Raw genomic sequence first — 24,199 nt, 5'->3', positions numbered from 1 at the left:
CGTGAAAGGCTAAATAAAAACCGTCAGCAAAAACAATCTTTCTTTTTTTCTTATGTTTTGACATGGAAGAGGTCTAATAGCCTTAACAGTCTTTTGAAGATATTAGTGGCAGTGTATGCAAATGAGTTAAACTCCAAACTTCAGAAAAAAAGAAACAGATTTTTGCTCAAATACTGTCTCATCAACACACCGTAATTTAGTCATCTTTACCATCAGAATGCATGGACAATAATTATAAAGCATGTGAGAAATATCTGCCCCCGTCACCGCTGACGAGGGTGTTACATTTCAGGACAATGATTGAAATTGGTACCTTGACAATGGCTGCATTATAATCCCTTAATACAATAGGAATAAATAAAACCCAGTGTCAAATTAACTACTCTCCTTTTTTTTTATTTCATATAAGAAGGCAATCTTGTGACCATCAGTATTTTTAGAGGGAATATGTAGCCCAACCCCAGGTGTTTTTTTTTTTCTTATTATTATTGTTGTTGTAAATTATACCACAGTAAGCTTGGACATCTAAAGTTTCCAAACTGGTCAATATGGGTTCACAACTGCCATGATAGATATTTCATGGCAATGTACACACACACACACACATACACACACACACACACACACGGTAACGCACACACACGCACACACTTGGATAAACAGACAGACACATGCAAATGCACGAACGTTCAAACAGGTATATTCATTCAGACATGTCGACACAAAAGGTGTGTTTGTGTGTATGTGTTTCTTTCGTAGGCCTTTCGGTAGTGTTCAACACATAAATCAGTATTTTAGGAAAGCATACATTTAGAGGCCTGTAGTTAGGATCCATCCAGTAGATCAATATCAAACTACTAAGCCTTAAGGCCACCATCTTTTTTTTTCTTTTAGAATAACAGAAAAAAAAAATCTTTTTTTTTTTTGGGAAACTTAATGTGCCAGTGTCTATACTCATTACTCTTCATACCTCAAAATAAGAAAAGGAAAATCTAGTGCCATTTTATTTGTCATTCTTTTTGAAAGAAGTTTATCTAGTTGTACTTATCCATCGGAGACATGCATTCGCATGTGGTCATTGAAGTGCTCCATTTGGTCAAACTTGGCAGGGCAGACGGAGCATACGTAGGTGGTCCCTTCTTGGCAGCTCGCTTCTGCAGCTACACCCACTCCTGTTCCAACCCCAGCCCCTACTCCAGCACCTCCACTTACTGGCATGGCGAGGGCAACCACTCCAGCTCCGGGCTCAGGGACGGCCATAGGCATGGGAATGGAGACAGGACCCGGGGCAACTGCACTCCCTGACAGCCCAGTGATGGCGCTGGCTGTGCTGTGCAGGGCCATGTGCCTCTCCAGCAGGGTCTTGTGTGAGAACTTCTTCTTGCAGATGTAGCACTCATAGGACTTCTCTCCACGGTGCAGCCGCATGTGGACGTTGAGAGAGCTCTTCTGGGTGAAGCGCTTGTTGCAGATGCTGCACTGGTAGGCCCGCACCCCCGTGTGTGTCACCATATGTTTTATTAAGTAATCCTTCAGGGAGAAAGAGCGCCAGCAGATGCTGCATTGATGAGGCTTCTCACCTGGATGTGCATGAAAGACAAAAGCATTAAGGAGGGTGGGGGGAAAAAGGGGGAAGAAAGTTGTGGATTAGGTTAGGAATATGGACAAGATGGGTGTCAAAAAATCACTACTAAACATTTTAAATGATTAAAATCTCACAATGTATCTCCAGACCAGGTGGACGTGCAATTACTGAACGGTGAAAGAAAAATTTATTCAAGGGAAAATTCTTATAACCCTTCTCACCCTTTCTCTGGTTTCTTTCTCTGAGGTTAATTTAGCTCCATCTGTTTATCACATAAACATCCACCTCGATAGGGACATTCACTGAGGTCTGTGTGGCGCGGTCATTTTTAATGAAAGATTTCAGGGTGCGCACGCTGCTGTGGGTAAATCAGCCATTACGAAGGCACGTGTCTGATTTATTAATTACAAAGAAATTGGACCAAATTAGTAGTTGGAAATTGAATCAAGGCAAATTTTTTACGCTAAACGCTCCTGAAACACAGCCAGCTGACTCTTAAGCCCTACATAGAAAAAAAAAACATGGCAGGATCAGCTGACTTCAACTTGTACAGCAACATCAGACGCCCAAAGCCACAGGGGTTACTTTTCCAGTACAGGAACACACCTCTGGCTAGAATTATTTAAACCTGCGTTTGCTGTATTGTGATGCTGCGTTCACGTTGCGCTGCACGCTACAGCGCCGTGGGAAAGGTTTAGGTTTCGTCACAGTTGCTCTGATACAACATGCGCAAATTTAAAAAAAAAAAACACACAAAAAGCGAGAAAACGATACATTTGAAGTATTTTACAAAAATGTAATAACGCTGTAATGACGGCGCAGAAAAGTGGGGCTAAAATGTCAGGACTGCGAAAGCAATATTTTATGCATCTATTTGGCATTTCTGCCACTTTGTCGCGACGTTAAGATCATTTTCCATAATTGTCTCTGCTGACATTATGGGCTGTAAAATATTAACATATCAATAATAACGTAAAACGAACAGGCGGAGAAGGAGACTGATAACACAAGTTGTACCACGCAAGTTAATGAAGTTCTGTGTATCGACTGCTTTTCTGCTGTGCCGAATGAATGAATGTGTTGCCACCTGCTTTCATTTAACGAAGCTAATAAATTCTGCTTTTGCTTTGTCTTTTTTTGTTTATTTCCACTTGACCCGACCCAGGCCCTTGCAGAGGTCAGGTTTCAGGGTCACAACACATGAGCAGCACATACATAACAGGTATTTTACTGTGTTGCCCGGGGGGGCGGTGTACTCGCAGTACAGTGATTCATACCGCTGAAAAGCATTCTCTATGTCTCTGACAGGTTTTTGATTGCAGAAAAATGACACACTACCTCTGCTGCACGTGTTATCATTATCTTTTTAGCTATTTTGAGTGCGCCGCGTCAACGTGCCCTGTGAAGATGTGATATATTACATTTTCTGGGGTACTTTGTAACTCCTGCTTAATAAACAAACAAAAGATGTTATCTTGTGTATGCGTTAGATGTATTCTCATATGGACAGCAGCGGCATGTTATACTAAATCACGCTGGCATCCTTGTGGATTCTGAAAAATATAATTTTTACGAGATTAACAAAGGCGATCCATCATCGGCAGCCACGACTTGTTCAGATCTAGTCCAGGGGGATTAATCGATCGCTGATTTATTTTCCTTCTCAATCTGTCATCACTCTGCTGCTCACAATTATGCGAGTAAAACAGGAAATTTAGTTTCAAATAGCTTTCATATGACAAGTGGTTCTGGCCAAGCGATGGATTGTAATGAATAATAATGGCTATTTGAGTACGCAATTTTAACAAGATCATCTAATTATATACGATATTTTATTCTTTCTTTCTGTGATGATGATTTCTACAGCATGTGATTGATAAGGTTCTAAGTGCTGGAGGAAAGCGGTGCACAGTGAAACGATGTGCTGCACAAGCACTCTGCTGGCATTGCAAGTTAAACAGAAATGATGGCAAAGATAATAGTCAACCGTGACCTAACGAATGCGATTTGGGCTGTTTTTTCATCAGTTAGTAATTTAGTTAAATTGCTAGGATGGGTACTGGTTTATTATTTATTATGCTGGAAGCAATAAGATGACAGACATGTGTCGACAGGCCTCAGCTTTACACTGGAACTACAATCCACAGTGCAGTGCAACGCTAGAACTTGGCAACTATCTTTGTGCAACAGTGCCTCTCATAAATCTACATACTGATTTATACTGTATGTAAATAGTAAAGATGAACTTTCTAAAGAGTAACTTTGCAAATACCTAAAAGTTCACTTTTTATGGTCGAGATCTCGTTTTTCTGCTTTAATCTAAACTTGACCTACACTTGTTCCTACATTCAAACAGTCATTTCTATGACACCCACATGTTTTGCAGAAAACCGAAGACAGGAAATCAGATATCAATATGTACAGTATTCATTTGGTTGTTTCCCCAGTGTGAACAAACTACAACCTCACATGTGTGGTAACCTTGGATTTTTCCAGCTCTTCCGCACTGGCATATTGCTCCTGCACTAACAAAATTTGTCTGAATAGTTTATGATTAGCGAGCTCGGGTACTGTCACGAAGCATCGTAATCAGAATGAATTTCAGATGAAAAAGACTGTGGCGAACCGAAAAGCTTTCAGCATTCACAAGCAGAGGCATTACCTAGAGAAGTGATGAATTATTATTGCTTAACTAAGAAAATTCAACTGATTAAAAATATTTTTCGCTTACCAGTATGGACAAACATGTGTTTGACGTAGTTCTGTTTGGCAGTAAAGGTTTTACTGCAGAGAGTGCATTCATAGGGCTTCTTTTCCCCCTGACCAATTCCTCCTGCAGCCTGTTGCTGCTGAGCTGGCGATTGCGGTACCGAAATAGGGTTGGGGAATGATGGCATTGCAGGGGGCGGCACTGCCACAAACTGGGGTTGCTGCTGGCCAGGAAGGTAAAGGAAAGGCTTGTGGTCTCTAGCCGGCTGTGTAGGAAAGAGTGTGGGCAGGAAGGTGCTTCCAGCAGTGCCCATCACTTGGGAATTGCTGGTCACGGTGAGCGGCATCCTTAGATTGCTGGTGTCTGGCTGGCGCATGTACTGGGACAAAGGGCTGAGTTTGACTGAGTTTTGCAGGGTATGCATCATGCTACTATCACTAGTGCTGTGGGATGTGTCCCCGTCCTCTGTCTTTTGCACTTGCTCTGGGGATGAGTCATTGACCTCTATCTGCACTGGAACTCCTTCCCCGCCACCGTCTCGGCTAAAGCCAGTCAGGTATGGCTGCTGCTCCATTGTATCTGGCTCAGTACTAATGGAGGAGCTCACCCCTGAGTCAAAACTTTCAACCTTGGATTCACTCTCTACACCCTCAATCTGGTCAGTGTCGTCCTGGCAGTCCCCCATAGTTTCATAGCAGCTGTACTCATCATCCTCTTCCTGCTTTACTTTCACGCCTCCTGTTTGTATGCGTACCGGTCGTGGTTGCTTGCGGCAGTGAGTGGACTCAGCTGTGGAGATGAAGCGATCAACCTGCTGAGATCTTTCCTGGATGCGGTTCATCCAGGGTGGATCTTGAGATTGCTGGTCCTTCTGAGTGCTAAGATTCGGATCGTAATTCGTCGACAGAGGGTTAATGTAAAGGGAGCGCTCGCGGGTGCCGTTCTGCAGAGACAGGCCAGGGTAGGAGTACAGAGATGTGTATGCACGATCCACATTTTGCTGTGATGTTGCTTGCATATAACCTGACTCTGCGTCACTGCTGGGCCCAGAGGTGCCAGACTCTGGAGTGCCGCGGGGTGTTTCCTGACCAGAATCTCCCGGTATAACAGGGAACCCCCCTGGACCAGCCAGGCCCACGTTCTGGGACACGATCCGTGTGCACTCATCAATGACGGTCTTAATCTGAAGGATGCTGGCAGCAGTGAGGATCTGCAGAGCCTCTGATTGAGACACTCGCAGAATCCCACTGTACATAAAGTCTATCAGCTTTTGGATGGATTGTACCGAGACCACAGAAGGGATCTCAATGTCGCTGTAGCCCAAGAGCAGCTTGTCCTGAAAGAAGGGGCTTCCAGCAGCCAGCACGCACCGGTGAGCTCGCAGCATACTTCCATGGATCCGAACAGTCACGTCACAGAAGTGCCCACGGTTGCGCTGCTCATTGAGGGTCTCAAGTACAGAATTGCTGAAGTTGTGGAGATTGATGTTATGAATGCGCTCGGTCATCCCCTTGCAACTGATGTCACCTGCAAGCAGGAAGCAACATGCCTGACTGAACACAACACTAAAAGTCCCGGCACTTTTTTTTCCCACATGTAACAACAAAACATCGTCATTGTTCCCAGCGTCGCTGATAAATTAGGATTAATAAAATCGTGCACAATGGAATACAACAGTTATAACCAAAGGCAATATGATAAGAAGCTCTTTATCCATTCAAGGAAATTGCCTTTCTAAACTGTGTGTAAAAATGTCGTCAACCATGACACAGCAATCAGTTTGAATACGAATTCAATACAACTGCCTGTTATAAATAATAAAAATAATACAATTCTTTGGAGAATGTCTAAAACAATAAGACAAATGTGTTCATTCTGAGGGGGGGGGGGGTCTTTCAGTTCAGTCTCATAGTATTAGGAGACAATCCAGTAATTCCAGCTTCTGAGCTACATTTTTCTTCCACATCGCCAAACTGAAGGACAATTAAGATGGTTCCCATCTAATTACTCCAAGTTTCTATCAGTGTGTATTTCTGAAATTCCTCCGAACACCATTAGGTGGTGCACTGGGCTTAAAGGACAAACAGGCCTCTTTTGTTAGCCATGTGTTCACTGTGATGGCGCTTCCTAACTATCCTAGGGATCCGCTAAAACGTGACCCGGCTGATCAGTGTGAGAGTGAGAGATAAATGAAAGTGCTTTTCTTCCATGTCCTCAGCTGAAGGAATAAAAATGAGAAAGGTAGTAAGTATACGAATTGTCTGTTTTGTTCTACAACTGCTTTGAAAATGTATTTATTTAGCACAGAAACATACTTAAGTATAATTTCTGCTTTAAAGTACAGCTGCTGACCTTATTTGAAGGATCATTAAACACAACTTGTACTGAAACCAAGAAAATTGCCCTTCAAAACCAAGTGGAATATTATACTGATTTTTTTTTTTTTTTGGTTTTTACACTTCATCTGTCAGTGAATTAATTTATTTAAAAAATAGTGCTAATGAAAATATGAGGCAGAATCGAACAAATTACTGCTGAATACACAGGGGAACGTTTGAAGAAACACTTTATAATTTAAAATGTTATTATATAGCGAGTAGAAGTAAAATTAATGTTGGGGGGTCAAATGATAAAAACTAGATTTTGTTTTAACCAGTGAAGTTGAATTTAGGTAAAAATTACTGCAAGAGGCAGTACAAAAGTGTCAACACAACCCTTTAGTGCTAATTCCCAGCTCAGTGAATGAAACGTTAAGGAAGAATACGTTATTTTAAAAAAATGAAAGGAGTATAGTACTCACAGTTAGATGACGTTTTGTTACGAAGATGCTTGTGTGGCTGGTGATGAAGTGCGGGTCAAGCTTCAGTTTGCTGGTGGAGATGGCTGATCAGAGGCCTGGTGCTAGGCAAGGCTGTCAGTCCTCTCTGTCCAAATCATGTGTTGCTCTGCCACAGTGTTTGGAGGGGGGGGAGGGGGGGGGGGGAGACAGAGGGAGAGAGAGAGTGAGAGTGAGAGAGAGGGAAAAAGACAAAGACAAATCTTAATGCCACATACAGCCTCGTCGATACTGCCACTCCCTTAATGAACCAGGAGCCACATTAGCAGGAGTGTCTGCTGCAACAGATGTGTGAAGAGTTTTTAAAAAGCAAGATGAATGGACGTCGGTGAGTTCACATGACTGAAAACTACAAATCAAGGTTGAAAATAATTTTGGTATTGGCTCCCCCCCCCCCCCGCACACACAAACACACACACACCCACGCACACAGTTGCCTGAGCTTTTGGGCAATAAAACCACACCCTTCCAAAGAAAAAAATGATCTACTTTTTTTCCTAAGGAGCTTTGTTTTTGTTTGAATATTTTGGAAAAGGTCTCAGTCATATTCACCATCCGTGTGTGTGTGTGTGTGTGTGCGCGTGTGCGTATCTGTTCCCCTTGTCATTTTCAAATCCACAAATGAAACGGCACAATGTCTCACACAGATGTAAAGCAACGTTTTCAGCTGTAATAATAGAAAAGAGTCAAATATTAAACACACAAAGCTTTCATTGAAAACACAAGAAAGGCATTCAACAAAATTAAGCATGTGATGAGCTGCTTTGGTGATGCTAAGGAAGTCTGACACAACTGCTCTCACACTGTACAAACACATGCAAATGCATGTATGCAAATGTTTGACCCCAAAAAAGAAGACAAAAAAAAAAATCACAAAATCACATAAAACTCATCAGACTCAAGTCGCACACTCGTGCTATCGTTCAAGAGCAGGGAAACTGGAAAAGGGGGGTTTAAAAAATGCATTGAATCGGTGAAAAAATGCCTCCACCAAACAAATTAGACCCACATTGTTCCAAAGTGCCATCAGGTAATGCAACCAGTGAAGCTTTTAAAGTACCTGGAAATTTTCACGGCATGTTTGGATGTGAATATTTATCATTAATTTGAGGGTGGATGATATTTCTGACACTCAATTTTTTTTCTTTTGTAAAAGACGTTCAGCAGCAGCCACGCTTGCTACAACAGGAACATGAAGTGCTCTGTAAAACGCCACTAACTACTCTGTGCTGCTGAATGAACAGAACAGGGCCAGGATTTGACCAGACGTGCGCATTAATGTTGGAGCAAATTATTCTTTTACGGCTCTCGAGTACTTTCCAACAGCACACCTACTTTGAGACACTGAAGTAAAGCCTGCCTACAGAAACTATGAGATTTTAAGCAGTGACCTCCCTTTTTTTTTTTTTTTTTCCTTACACACTCGTGTGGAAGGATCATTGGCTGCATTCGGTTCTGCTCTTCTATGCCAAGGTAACAGACACGCGTTAATGTGTAAATGTGGCCCGAAGATGATCATTGTCGTTATAATTGAGCACGCTGAAGCAGAAAATCTGGGCTGAAAAAGTACAGTTAAAGTGTAACTGAGTAGAAATGGCTGAGTTGACGGACTGCTTGGGTCTCGGGCCTCCCTTCGAGGAGCGCCGCACTCTGTGGGACGCTCAGTGCTTGTTTTCCAGACATGTTCGTAACAACTTACAAATTTGATGATTAGATATAGGCATGTAATAACATGTTTAGGAGCAGATGGTGATCACACAATACTCAGATGGATCATGCTTTCAACCAAACGCAAACAGTTGGTTGTTTTTCAGTTTTGATCTGGATAAAAAAAAAAATTATTATAAAATGAACCTCCTACATATGAAATATAACTTTAGCCATTTTCTATTCACTATAAAGTTATGTGAGTGACCTAAAATAACACATACAGATGGTTTACTATAAATATATATATTTATATAAGTCTAAACTGAGCGCTGGCGTAGCTGCTAAGTTAGAAACTATGTATAACTGCGACCTGTTGCGTGTGAATGAACCCCTCCTTAAATAATCCTGACTGACAAAGTCAAAGGAAACCCCCTCATACATACATATATATATATATATATATATATATATATATATATATATATATATATATATATATATATATATATATAGATATATATAGATATATATTGTTTCACCACCTAAAAAACAATAGCGAGACCACTGTTTTTTACTAGACCACACACCCACATGTCAAATTTCTTTATCCATTATAATGTCAAATATTTGACTTTTTTTCCTTTTTCCTGCTGGGGTTAGCTTGACATGCAAATGTTATCCAGGTGCCATGGTTGGGTTTTGTGGCTACTGCTCGACATTGCGCACATATATGTTGCTTCTACCAGTCCAGACATGTAAATCCACCTGCCTAATGGGGAAACTGAGGTGAACGCTGGCAACAAAGGAGTAGGCCAAGGGAAGCGGGCTTCAGTTGCCCAGACTGCCACTCACAACAGTGATTCCATTTTAGCCGTGACACAGTGGGTGAGCAGCAGCCAGCGCCTACCTGCAGTGAATTCTAATCAGCCCAGGGGTCTGTCTCCCTCCCTCCCTCCTGTACCCTGCCTTGGACTAAAGGGGCTGATGATCCTTCAAAATTAATTAGATCCTTGTAGGAGGCGGCCATTTTCTTTCACTTGCTAATACTCCATGGGGAGGAAAAAAATTTAAATCAAACTAAATTCAGCATTCGTACCCCACCTCCCCCATATTGGTTTCTTTCTTTCTGTGCCTCTACCTGTTTCCTGTTTCATCACGTTGAACCTCTCCCCGTCTTCCCTTCCTACCCGTCTATCTCTCCATCCGTCTATGCCCCCACTCTTCTTCCTCCCTCCTCTCTCCTTGCAAACCTTCTCCAACACCCCCCCCCCCCCCCCCCACTCTCTGGCTGCCTCCATGCCCCCAGCTCTGTGTCTGCCTCTGTGGAGTTTGCTGTCAATAAATCCCCAGAGGTCAGTTTGTCTGCTGGAAATCAGACACAATGCTTCAGACCGCCAATGCAACGCATGCTCTGCTGCTGCCGCCACAACAAAGACTAGGGAGGGGTGGAGGAGGAGGAGGAAGAAGGGGGCATTAAAAAAAAAAAAGGGAAAAAAAAGGAGGAATTAAGACGGGAAGACGAGGGTTGCAACTTCACCAGGCAGGCTCCAGGTTAATCAGCTGACTGCGTGAGGAGGCGAGCTCGTGGAACACGCTGCACCGAATTGGACATTAGTTAATCAAGGTGGGGTGGGGTGTGAGGGTTTTGGGGTGGGTGTGAGGGGGGTTAGAATGGTGAGAATGGGGGATGGGGTTGAGAACAGACATAAGAGGCATGGTTATGAAAGGAGCAGTATCAGCCATTTGAATAATGTACATCTTGAATATGCAAATACTGCTTACAACACACACTACAAGCATACATTCAAGGCCCTTGGTACGATTCAGTGTGGAGACAAAAGGGCCGCGGGGCATGATGAAAAAGCTCATGTCCATGCACGCGCACGTAGCATCTTGATGGATGTGATGCAGATCTGCACTTATCGAGAGTGTTTTTGTGTTACACCTTATTAACAGTAAGTCTGTCTAAAACCTCCGCTGCTTAACAATCACCGTCCGACGTTGTAATTATTAATTTCAATCATCCAAGCACATTAGCATATAAACTGCCAGAAATCAGGCTGTAATAGTACGTTTTGGATATGGGATCTAATGTAATTCTGTTCACAATGTAAATATGTAGCCAGAACACTGGGGTGGGGGGGAATGAAGCAATATTCGTGAGGTAAGTGAAGGGGGCGCGTTTGTTAAAGACAGAGTGCGTTCAGCTCACTTCTTTGACAAAATGGGTGCGCACACGCAACTCGGCGTCATCAGTTAACGCCTCAAACTTAAAAATCAAACGTTAGCCAGTACTATTTTGCCGCTGCACGCTTTGAAAAAAGAAATAAATGAAAAAGTCTGGCCAACGACAGCTGTGTCAGCTAATTAAATCGGAACAATTTGGAGCGCTGCGTTTCTCTCGTTACCTTTGAGCACTTAACAGGTAAGTAATGCGCCCAACTCCCATACACTCCAAGAAAAGCTGCAGAAAAACCACATCCTCAGTCTCAGGATTTAATTGATTTGGCTTTATTGCAGTCACTGAAAATCATCAACAAGCACACGGAGACTGTTGACAAGTTGAGCCAAGATTTTTCACACAACATTTTTTTTTTCCTTCCAATTTCTACTTCTCCCTGGACTGAAACTGTACGGCGCGACATGTCAGAACCGGTGAAATAGTTTGAATGATTTCGAGTGCAAATCATTGATAATTATAGCGTGTTTAAAATAGACTCGATACGCAACTATTATTATGAAACATGAAACGCCTTTTGAACTTTGAACTGCCATTTCACCTCAAAACGGAGGCGTACCAGAGATCCCTCCTTCAAAACGGTACTTTCGATTTTAAACTCAAGACCAGGAACGGTTTCAAAACATGAAAATATCTAAATTTACAACACTTTTCCTTTCTCAAATTCCTTCCTTCTTGGTCAAAGCATTGTAAAGTAATTACACCACTATAATGTTATAGCCTCTCTTCAGTTGAAATTGCTTCAATGACTGTATTGTGTTCATGCATTTGTGTGCATCATACGCTAACTGCAGCCACTGTTAACTCTTTACGGTCCCCTTAATTTAATCACGCCGCGAATCTTTAGTTCCACTGAAATGTCTCCAGTAGCGCAGCATATTAATGTGTTAACATATTCAGCCCAACAGAAAGCCACTCAATGTGACAGGATGTGCGGCTTTCAAATAAATTCCTCTAGCACATAAATAACAATAAACACTGCAATTCAAGTGGAGGACAGTTAAAGTATTTTTTGACAGGACAGCTTGTTCAACTTCGTCACTTTCTGTCAAAAACACACCCACCGCCACCCGTTATCCATAGCAGATCCATTGTACACTTACAGATGGGAGGATAATCTACTTCTAATATACTTTTTTTTTCACACAAAGTCCACACAAACACTTGTGAATTAGTGCTATCAGTATTTTTTTTGTTCATACTGTATTTTATGAAGAGGATGGGGTGGGGAGTGGGGGAGGTGGGAGGGGGACAAACAGCCACTGCTGGCTTACGGCCATTAAAATTAAAGACGGCAGTCACTTTGGTGATGGAACAGAAAAGAAAAAAAATCTCAGAATTGGCAAATGGCTCTGCTTTTGTTAATGAGCATTTGACCATAAAGAACCATCTGACTACTCATATGATAGTCTCCAAAACACCTCTAACCCCCGAAGCAGATAATGCTAAATTCAAGAGTTATCATTTAGGCACAAGTGTCCAATGCAACTGCCTCTCTACAGCTACTACACACGTCAAGGACATTTTGCCTCTCCAAAAAAGGACCTCACAGGCCATTAAGAGATCTTCACGAACCTACACAGCTGCTCATATAGGACCTCTCTGTCTATTACTAGTGTATCATGATAAAGAGCAGTTAATACATTCAGCTCATCAAGAAATATCAGCGTGTATGCCTCTATTCATATTTCTATTCTCAAAAATTGGACTGTGTAGCTATGAGGAACAGTTTTGTATCTTCAAAGAAAATAAAGCATCTCCTGACTTTCTATCCTTGAGATGTAAACAAGGGGGGAAAAACAGGCGTTTGTGCTGAATTTCGAGGGGACTGTGCGGGACCTTTGTGAAGAAGCGCGCAGCTCTAACACAATAACGAACAAAGCAGGCTCTGAATGTGTTTAGGGTTAAGAGTACACTATGTTTGTCACTATAGCGAGGCCAAACAAAATGAAACCACAGTCTCATCTGTATTTAGAGCTAGAAAAACAGAAAAAAAGATGCTCGCATAAGTTTTATGTAAAGCCAGGTTTCACATGCAGCGCTTTCAAGGTGTCCTGCCTCTCAAAGACAGCACACATACGTGCTGTGGTTAAACAGTAAAGCCTTCTTTCATCAGTCATGGTTAGTGCCTCCACAATGGCACTTTGCTCTGTAAAATTTAAACCTTTAAGTTAACCTGACTAATGATTTAACTGCTAGCAGTGACTTTAAATCACTACTCGACCGTGCGTGCGTGGAATAGTCAGCAACTTCAGAAGTTGTGTACCATGAGGTTTCACAGCAGCTGCACAAGGGTGCACGAGCCAGCGCGGTGATGGTCCAGCACAGAGCTGAACTTTCACAAATGCACAAGGGTGCTTTAAGCAGGTCAGCTGCTCCGCTAGCTGCTTTTGCTTCAAGGGTCAGCAGCCTACCCTCTCTCTCTGGCAAGCACAAGCACAATGTTTGCCGTTTAAAAAAGACATGGTACAAAACTGCTAACATGCTAGCAGGAGAAAAAAGAGAAAAATGGTCATTGCAAAAGAAAAAATAGTTTCATGATGCAACATATTTCTTCAGCCTGTAGCTACGGTAACAAAAATACAAATGGCATTGGGATGAAATAAAACTGACTCATTATTCAGGTGAACTGGTGATATCTTCAATATGATGTCTTCAAACACAGATTTTTCTCATTATGTGAATAAGATGGTAAATCCAGAAGACTTAATGGAAGCATGCTGTCCTTATTTGAAGCCATATGGATGTTAGCAGTGTTTAGTTTATTTTTAGTTTGGCAAGCTGTTGTGTAGTAAATACAGATGATTATATATGTCTCATCAGATCATTTGACATATGACCCATCTAAAAGTGCAATGCTGACGCACTGAAACACTGCCGACCACAACCGTGCCCTAAACACGCTTTGACCAAGCGCTGGTCTGATCCACTGGTCTGCAGGCTGAGCAATGTGATTTAGAGCTAATGACTTAAACAAAAATTGGCACATAGGTAAGGTTTTCTGGTAATCCATCAAGGGGTGGCAATCTAACCACATTATGAAATTTCATCCATACAATAGCGTGTTGCGAGATTAACTTGTTAAGCAAGCCAACTACAGGATTTCACAAGCGCTCAGGGAAAGGCCAAAAACTAAAGATTTCCACTCTTTCGGCCTTGTGTTAATCTCTAGATGTTATTTAGACATTTGAGCTGACTGAAATTTCACAGCAGCACACTCAAAGTACAGATAAGTCATCGGTCCCTCGTGGAAACGGCGCTCGCATAAGGACAATAAGATCATTCATGTAAAGAGGAAATCAGCTCTCGTCGGGCATTTATGATGAGTACATTTTAAGAAACTACTGCCAACACTGTAAGCCACACCCTCTTACTCAGTAAATACACCTTTTGGAGGAAACAAAGGAGTAAATGGAGTAGTTTAAAGAAAAATATGCAAACTTGGACATGTGACAAAACAAAGCTTATGAGCTTCATGGGAATCACATGTAAGGCTTCTACTAACACAGTCCAATTTAGTGTCAAACCTTTGGACAGTCTAATCTCAAAATGGGCCTATGCATTGCCTGGAAAGTCTGTTGTTTGTGCTTGTTGTTTTCCTAGCAATTACATCAGGAAAAACTATGTAAGCAACACCAGTTAGTGTGGTTATACAAGTTCTATAGCATATCAGAGGTTGCATATACATAACAACTTCTTGTGTCCTTGTGTGACTGTGAGGATGACTATATGTTTTTAAAATGATGTCAGATGAGCTGATGGTAGCTGTTTGGCTGTTTTTTTAAAATAGATTTTTACCACCCGATGTGTTAGCTGTTAACACGCTCATTAATTTTTTCCTGTTTGCTTTGTTGGTGCCCAAAAAAACAAAAAAATGCCATTAGCAGTGAAGTCTTCTCCAAGATCGATCATATTTAAAGTAGGGAAATTGATTTAAAAGGCGTTTAAGTGATGCTGACAATGTTGCGTTTCTTACTGGACTTCCTTATGTTTTCCAAAGACAACAACTGGTGGAGCTGTACAATGCTGTAATTTGTAATTACAGAGCAAACCGCACTTGCTTTGTAACGAATTTCCATTACCTTACATGGCTTGCGTTGTTTGTTGCTGTGCAATGTGTCACCGTCAACACAACAAGATATTTGCGTGTTCACCATTGCTACACTTCCTATTGTTCCTTGTGCATTTTAGTGTAGCCCAGGTTGTCCTCTCTGATCTGTTTTAATGCAAAAAAAAAAAAAAGCAGAGAGACCACAGGGTCACCTCAGCACAAAGCGCCGATAATATCAGCTCCGTTTATGATAATCCTCTGGCCCTTTGGCCTTGCTAATGCTCATGAATTGTTGGTCAGTGTGGTCTTTTGAATGCAGCAGAATTATTATCGTTGATGCTAACAATCTATAGCTCATAAGCCCCAGAGTGTAACCTAAGCTGATCAGCTGTTTCTGGTAATATTACTATAAAGATCGTGCCACAGGCCTGTGAGTATTTTCGGCAGGTCATGAAACAAATGTGCCACTTCTAAGTCATTTGTGGTGCCACGGTTTGATGGAGAGGCTCAGGAATGCATATGCCTTTATTCCTGGTCATGTGACTGTGTTAGGTGAAGTTAACAGGGTACGTACAATAGCTATGTGTGTCTTTGTCTATTTGTGTGACCTTCCTTCTTATAAATGCATGTTGGAACTGAGCCTAAAGAGAAGTGGGAATAAGAAACATGCTTTGTGAATGAATGAATGATTGTTTAGACACTAGCCAGCAGCACAGCTCACTCTAGTGAAAGACTCTAAATTGGATTCATGTTGTTTAATCTGTTCACAGAAAAATTTTTTTAAAAAGAGCTTAAAGTGAGTTTACATAGCAGCTGCCACAAGGTCATGTATGGACGTTTTCACGTGCAGCGTCCCACTGCTGCCACAACCAGCAACCATTGCATTGGATTTCAAGCCGCCCAACTATCTCATGGAGACACATGGACTGCATCTACAATAAAAAAGTAATGCAGGTGTTACGAACGTCACTAGAACGATCCCACTGGGTCACTTGATAAATGTCAAACTTATTGTCAACAAACCTGGCAACTCGGATAAAACTGAACATTTGCCTTGCCATCTGGTTGTCATTGAACAGGATAGGCATGCATTTTCTTTGTCACCTAAACCAACAGTCCTAATAATAATAATAAAAAAAGACAATCTATACTTTACTATTCATTAAAACAAGAAGCTGTTAGACAAATTAACTATTATTTTCAGACTCTTCAAACCTAAACGTGTCTTGATATAGATACAATTCAGGGCAATAAATAACATGGATGGTATAAGAACAGATATGCCTTTTCAAGATGAAAATGCAAGAGAAAAATTCCCTTGTTAAAGATTTTCTTTCAATAAGAAAAATACCTAACAGTGATTTCCTAAGGCTGTATTTAAAAAAAGAAAAGACGAGAAAAAAAAAACCAACTAATGACTTACTCAATAAAAAAAGAAAGAAAATACAGTTTTAGATTATGTGAAAATACTCTAAGGTTTCAGCAAACGTAATATTTGATAAAACCACAACACAAATACTATTGTGTAAATAAAATAATTCCCCCTTAGTTTACCCAAAGCACAGTGCATACCAATGTACCTCGAGCAAGAGTGTGCACAATCTTAACATTTTGGCTGGTGTGAGTACAGTTTAGTGGAATGAGGCTTAAAAAGTCTCCTCAATGCCAAGAATGAAGCCGGGAACTTACAGCGCTTATATTTATTGTGAAAAGCTGAAAAACTTACAAAGGACACTACTGCTCTTTGCAGTTTTCTCATACTCTCTTTAGATACTCTCCCCTTCAGCTAGGCAGTGAGCTCACCATGACTTGTAGAAAACCATATGGGTAGCAGGGTGAACTGAGGACACACATGCACCTTGGCAAACATACAACTTTGCTATTAGAATCCAGGATACATTTTTCACATCAGTTGAATACCTAGGCCTGCTTGTGTGTTTAAAGAGAAAGAACATTAATTAGGTTTAAATGCTCCTTCCATGCGACCGACAAAATAAATGTTTCTAAGACACGTTATTAAAATGAGTTCTAAAGAAGTTTAAACATCTTCAATAAAGGAAGAAAAAAAAAGAAACTCTTCCGTTGTGAAATTGTTGTGAAATAACTTCTGATCAAGTTCTTACATGAGATTTGGCTCCTGCAGCACAAATATAAAAGCTTTGATAACAACTGCATGAACCAAGAGAGTGTAATGGAAACACATGATCATACCCACCGTGTTTGTAATGTATATACTGTATACATGTGACACAAGGAGACCGCAACTGCGAAAACAAAGCAGCTGGCATTGCACTTTAAATGACAAAATTTTAAAAAAATAAATCTTAAGACTAATAAACATATTTCTTATCGTGTGAGCAGGCTAATATTAATTCTGGTCCTGTACCAAGCTCATGTGTAAACATTAAAATAAAACCTTCTTATCCGACGGCAAGTGTGTGATGAGTTTCTCCCCTGTGGGACGCTCCTTTTAGATTTTGCTTTATTTTGGAGAAAGTAAACATTCAAATCTAAAACCATATACTATGAAGCTATGCAGGAAGTAAGGATAGTAAGCGGGTTTCATGAGACTTTATAAAGTTTTATAGCCGAACAAAAGCTTACTGACGACCGGCTGTAACACTGGCAAATACTTATTCAGGCTCAATTTGTGCTTTCATTACGCATTCCTGTGATACTTGCAGGGAGGGAAGATTCCAAAACAAAAGTCCTTTGAAAACTGAAAAACGCGTCATAAAGTTTTTATGCTGCACGATCTTATAGTCACACCAGGTTCAGCTAAGGTTTAATAAAAGTTCTGATCTAAAAGGGCACATATTAAAAAAAACAAGACAAAAAAACAACTCAATGAATTTTAAAAGAAGGAGAAGAAAAAGTCTGGAGCTGTAAATATTCCTGAAATATTATTTATGGATAATATACCCTGATTGGGTTTCTTTTTAAAAAATAAATAAAAGCCTCTCAGTTGATTCCAAAATATTTTTTATGCTTTCTTCTCCACATCTTCAATAACAAAACACAATTTTCCTCCCTTTAAACAAGTGATTTTGTGTTCAGTCCTTGCTTTATTGCTGGAAGGAAATCCCCATAACACACTGTAACAGTGGTTTTGTGTTGCATTATGCAGCTAACGGGGAAATTTATTCCTTACTGACAAAGGCAACCTGTGCAGATTGTCAATAGGTTTTGTGATTGATTTGTATATTCAGGGATAAAAATAATGTAATATAAAGAGAAGCATGTAATGTGTGGAAAGGGTGATTTGTGGGTAGAAGGATCCAAGCCAGTTAGCCAGGAGGTAGCTAGCCTGCCAACAATTTCTAGTTTGCAAAGCGTAATCCAACGATCCAGCAAGGAAGAACTATCATTATATTTTACTAGGATCAAGGGATACAAGGAAAATAGAAATGGAAAATAATTTAATCACTGATACTTTAGAGGCACCTGAGTTTTTTGGGGGGTTACCATGGCAGCTAGGGACTCAAATGTTGCGTTACAGCTGCAAATGCTGTAAAACAGGAGTCTTACCAATAAACAGAAGGTGAGAAACTTTATTCATTCTTCTTAAACAAAACCAAATCCTGAAGCTTAAAGTCTATTAAAGGCTTAAAGGCTACTCTGTAGTTAATTACAAGACTTATTAACTTTAAGATGTGCACCTGAAAACAGTCTCTGTTGGCAATCACATCAAAGATGAGCCTTACTCCAAAGGGGGGAATATTCATCTAACGAGTATCATACAGGGAGGGGGAAAAAAAATAAAAAGCTGGGAAAAGATAAACTCTGCCTGAGACAAAAAGGCCAAGCAGTTAACAAGCACTGTGACATTCTGGATGCAATCCACAAAGTGGCTTGTTATATCGATGGATCTCTGCTGCATTCCCAAAATGGCTGCCAAATATGTTCAACTGAGCCAGACAAAGTGCCACAATGGACTCAAGTGCAAGTCTGCTGTCATACGATGGTAAAGACCTGACTTGAAATTTTAGTTATTGATTTTACTTCATCTGTAAAGGCTCGCCATTACCGCGAGGAGGAATTTTATTTGGTTCGTTTCTTTGCCGTTGTATTGCCAGCACATGCCAGAATTTTCAGCCAAATGTAGACTTTCCAAAATAAAATTATAAATACAGAGTACACATGGCAGAACGAGCGAGGTGAATTCCTCTCATGACCAGCGCTACACGCCCTCCCACACCTCTCCAGTCCGTTTCACTACATAGTGTAGCTCCCAAGGCCAAAAAAAACATTTCAGGGCAACTGCACTGCAACAATATGATCCTTTCAAATATTTATAAATATAATCATGTAAGTTCGGGACCACCACGCTTACCTGGTAACAGCCTGGTGAAGATAGCTGAATGGCGTGGGAATACCAACAACCAATGAAGCACTGCGGAGGCTTCAGAAAGATGTCTCTATCTTGTCTTTTTGGGCATCAGTGCCTTATTTCACTTATTTATTTTTTTATTTTTTATTTTTTGGAAATCTGACCTACCATCTGCGTCCATGTACAGTACAAGATGATTGTTTTTTTTTTCCTGGTTATATGTGTCTTACAAAGAAGCACTTATTACATTAGTACAGCATGGTACCCTTACACATTTTCACTTGAGTAAACCCAAATAATCAGGTGGGAGAAAATGTGTGAAAGCGTGACTAAATCAGTCAAAAACACTTCAAAACTGAATGCTGGGCACACATTGCGCCAGTTTTCTGGTCAATAATAATAAACTGGCAAATGTGAAGAGACGGTGACAAGCTACAGCGGACGAGTGAAGGATGCTGAAGCCAAAAGAAAATTGGGATTGATTGCCGCATGTGGATTAACTGATCACCCCCCACCCCTTCCACACACACACACTCACACACAGCCTCTTTCTTCCATGTGAGTATAGGTGTACAGTTTATCTGCTGGGTTTCCTCACACAATAACCACTTTCCTTGATGTGCAGACGTACTCTTAAATATTCATTAGTCATGGGTGGGTTTGAGCCGTGACACAGAAAGTGGGCAAATGGCGATGGCTCAAACCCTGTGAATATTAATGTGTGTGGAATTTATACATGTAAATACCCGTTCCTGACTTAACTGAGATGAAACCGGGCACCTGATCCACGGACTACAAACACTCCCAAAGCACATAATGGCTTACCCTCGCTCAGCAGCTCCTGTACACCTCTGTGGTGATAAAACAAGAGTTTTTGACATCAAGCCATGGCGAGAGCTCACTTACAGCCAAGACAAGTACCCTCCAATTCATCAAAACAATAAAATGTCCACAAATGCAGGTGCTACGCCTTTTTATTTTGGGGGGGGGGGGGGGGGGGTTACTATAATTTTTGAGTTTCTTTTCAGATGAAGGGCGTTCAATTCAGTGTACACATTGTGACAATATAATTTTTACTTTCTCATTATTTCCTCACCCACATGCAACCTGTCAAATCAGGGTGCTCTAATTCATGGGACAGAATTGCAATTATGCCTGGCTGAAGTCTCACATCAAGGAGAGGGGAGGAGGGTGGGGTGGGTGGGTGTGTGGAGGGGGTGAAGGAAATGTTGCATTTCTCCTACAAACATGCTGCACGCTCAGCTCCGTGTTTTCCAAATGTGTCCATTCAGAAAACAAACGATCCAGTGCTGCCACCAATTACGTAACCGAGCCTATAGACAAGCAAGTCGTTTACGTTGTGGAGGCATATTCTGAATGAAGGCGGGCAGGAGGAAGTGATCACAACAAAAGTGAAAAAAAAAAAAAAAAAAAACAGAGGCAAACGCAGAATCGTAAAAAAAAAAAAAAAAGGAAGAGAGAAAGAAAGAAAAAAACCTACACACGCTCTGACACACACACACAGGTGCACATCCACAGATCGAGTCTGCGCTTTAAGGACGTGGACGCGGCGTTTCTCTCGTGCCTGTCAAACCCGGGACCGGTCTCTTGTTTGGGGCTATTCACTGACCAAACCAACACCAACCTGTGACATGACTAATGCGTTGACGCAAAGCTTTATACCTGGGAACAACTCCCGGGCTCCAGCCGGGTGTGTGGCTATTAATCAGACACGGAACGTGCTGTATTATAGAAACCTATCAGCGGCGCTCGCGTTAGACACAAGGACACGCCGTATTACTCTCTTTATCTGACAAAGCCGAGCGCTTTGGGACAACATCTGTTTGCCACACACACACACGCATGCACGCACACACACGCATACACGCACGCTCTCTGCCCCTGTCCATCTCTCAGTCACACGCGCGCGCGTGCACGCTCGCGATCGAGCACGGAGAGAGCAAGACTGACATGTTGCTCGGGATGAACTCTCTGTGGCCCTTTCAGTAAATTCATCCGCGTATATTAATCTATATACACACATATGCACGCATCTATATATATATATATATTTAATTTTTTTTAATTGCGCAAACAATACACATATTTTGACTTTAATCAAGAGGCGAAGCGCCGCTGTGCTGCCATGTAACAAGGAAGAGCGAAGGAATCACGAGTTGCCCATTAATATTTTGCAACAAAATGTCTCAAAAGGAACACAGAGAGCCTCTCTTGCAACTTTAATTACACCAGAGCATGGCTTCGTATCTAGGCCAGCCTCACATGGTAAACATTTTTTTTAATCTACTGTAGGGTATGAATTTAAAACGTGGGGGGAGGGAGCGATTGCGACAGTTTAAAGTGAGCTTTTATTTTTGGGAGAAACATGGCACCAAAATCCAGACCAAAAGAGTCCCACCAGATCCAGTTCTTATTTATCCCAGAAACTGGACCTGCAGTATTGCTTTACCTACAGACACAATATTAGCCAGCCTCCCCTCGCCTGCTGAGCACATCTGAACGTAACCCCATCTCATAAATGCAACGGCGTAATGATATTAATTCACAAAAAAATGTAGGCTAGACATCTGTCTCAGTGTGAGCCGCTTCGCTCCAAGGATAGATTTCACGCGTGCACAAAAAAACCAAAAACCCCCCCCCCCCAAAAAACCAACCACCTCTCCCGGTAAGTTTAACAAACTGAAATGCATTTAAGACAGTTTTCTAGTGAGAGTATATAAGAGCGGTAGGAAGGAGAAGAAGAAGGAAAAAAATGCAATAAGGAAACGTGTTTCCTCTGACTCAAATAACTGACCTAAAAGCCAAATGCGCACGTCGCCTGCCACAGTTGTTCCGGGCTCACAGTGTGTAAAATGTGAACAGGCAGCCCGCGAGCATCGCTCAGGCTTTCGCTGATTGAGAGAAACAGACCTGTGAACACACTTTGACCGGAGTAGTATTGTTCTCAAGTGTCCCCCCCCACCACCACCACAACCACCACCACCTCTCCACTGTCCGGCTCACGGGTAAATCTAAAAGTAAAGGGGGCACAGTCAGAATAATGACAGATGGCAAACTTGCGTCACGCCAGGGCAGCGCGTTTTTTGGTAGTCGAATATAGATGGACAACAAAACCCCCTGGCAGCCAAAACTGAATACCCTCACCCCTACCTACCTACCTACCCTACCACCACCACCCCTTCCTCCTCTAATCTAACGCAAGGGGCTCGTTTCATTAGGCTACATTTCGGACGCTGGCATCACGTTTATTGAACGTTCGTGACCCTCCAAAGAATGAAGTTTCCAATGTTTGCGGAGATTTCTGGGGGGGCTGGTAAAGCCAGCCACAACTACATGGGAAGTGAGTGGCATTTTCATGCATTTCACCCGAAAGTCAGCGAGCATGTTTTAATCCCCGATAGAGGAAATTCCTTGTATTCCCCCCCTTCTCTCTCTCTCCCGCTCCCTCTCTCTCTAATAATAGCGGCAGAGATGTTGTAAAGACCCATCCCTTTTCCTACTTTTCTCTCAATTTCTTACCTGCACTTCGAAGCTCGTTCACAAGAAGAAAAAAAAAGTGGCGACAGCGTTTCCACGGCGTTCCCCCCCCTGACGAAGCGCGCTGAGTTGATGTCTTTTTTTTCCTTCTTCTTTTAATATGTTCCCTTACTTTGTTTCATTTCTCACTTCCATCTTCTTTTCATCTCATCAATAAACACACGCTGCAGCCTACCTTCATAGAGCAGCTCGGTTCAAGTGTGCCCTCCCATTTTTTAACTATACATCGAGTACTTTGAGGGGTGGTGGTGGAGGAGGAGGAGGGAGGGGGGGGGAGTGAACGGGCAGGCACGCCTTTTCACTTAAAGCTGCTATTGGAAGAACAGTGCACTGTCTTGGGTTGGATCAGAAATCCGTCAACATTATTGCGCCCCAATCGCAGGGAGCGCGGTGGGACGGTCAAACCGGCTCCATTATGGCTCTCTGGAAGTGGTAGGAGTTGTAGTAATAGTAGTTGTAGCGGGCTAATAGCGCTCAACCTACTCATTTGCCACTGCCTAAGCAGCAGCACGGCAGTTTATATAAGTGGAAGTCGGGCTGTGAAAGTGAGCGGTGCCTGTAAAAGGATGAGGGTTAAACAGGCTCGCAGTGACGATAAAAAGCAGGCGAATCTCTTCCTGAACCCATAAATCCCCCCACTTCTTCTTCTTTTTTTAAAAAATGTAATTCACTCATTTTTATTACGTGGCTTTCAGCGCCAACAGTTTTAAAATCTCTGCGCTCGCAAATGTGAATGAACTCCGCAATCAATCCCCCACTTTGGGATGAAGAAGGACAGGGGGAATTGTCGGTTACACGTCCATCACGCGTCTGAACTTCTGATTGGACGCCGCCTCTGTCTGTACCGCGAGCCAGCTGCGCCGACGCCTCCCATTGGACGCCGGCGCCGTCGCTCACTTCCAGCGCCAACAAGCTAGATTGTCTGCCGTGTCTTCTACTTTCTACGCATTTCTATTTTCTCATTTATTTATTTTTTAACGTCCCGAGCTGACCTCGGGTTTGCGAGCAGGGGGAAAAAACGGTGTCGGTTCAGCCGGCCAATCAGATTTGGTTGAGCCGCTGCTTTTCCCCTTTTGTTGTTGTTGATTTTTTTGTCATTATCCAGTGCCTTGAGATATATTCTGGCTGCCTTAGAAAAAAAAGAAGTAATGGGTCATGTGGGATCTCCCCCCCCCCCCCAACCTCCCCGCACCCACCGCCTTAATGCCCCCCTCCCTGTCTAGACAGTGACAGGTGTGCG

The 24,199-nt window shown here is 42.0% G+C and overlaps 1 protein-coding gene across 1 annotated transcript; it reads right to left on the bottom strand.

The window, feature by feature from the left end:
- Window positions 1-971: 971 nt before the first annotated feature.
- On the bottom strand, window positions 972-23,269 carry zbtb20 (zinc finger and BTB domain containing 20). The gene is made up of 4 exons (XM_026181098.2): window positions 22,942-23,269; window positions 7,096-7,240; window positions 4,317-5,822; window positions 972-1,580 (listed from the first exon to the last, which is right to left on the bottom strand). The coding sequence occupies exons 3-4, from the start codon at window positions 5,800-5,802 to the stop codon at window positions 1,045-1,047; spliced, it is 2,022 nt and encodes a 673-aa protein (XP_026036883.1). The 5' UTR covers window positions 5,803-5,822; window positions 7,096-7,240; window positions 22,942-23,269; the 3' UTR covers window positions 972-1,044.
- Between the last annotated feature and the right edge of the window lie 930 nt (window positions 23,270-24,199).

Source organism: Astatotilapia calliptera, chromosome 10 (genome assembly GCF_964374335.1).
Source record: "Astatotilapia calliptera chromosome 10, fAstCal68.1, whole genome shotgun sequence".
Lineage (NCBI taxonomy): Eukaryota > Metazoa > Chordata > Actinopteri > Cichliformes > Cichlidae > Astatotilapia > Astatotilapia calliptera.
The sequence above is the reverse complement of the archived record's forward strand: the minus strand, read 5'-3'. Positions and strand labels throughout refer to the sequence as shown.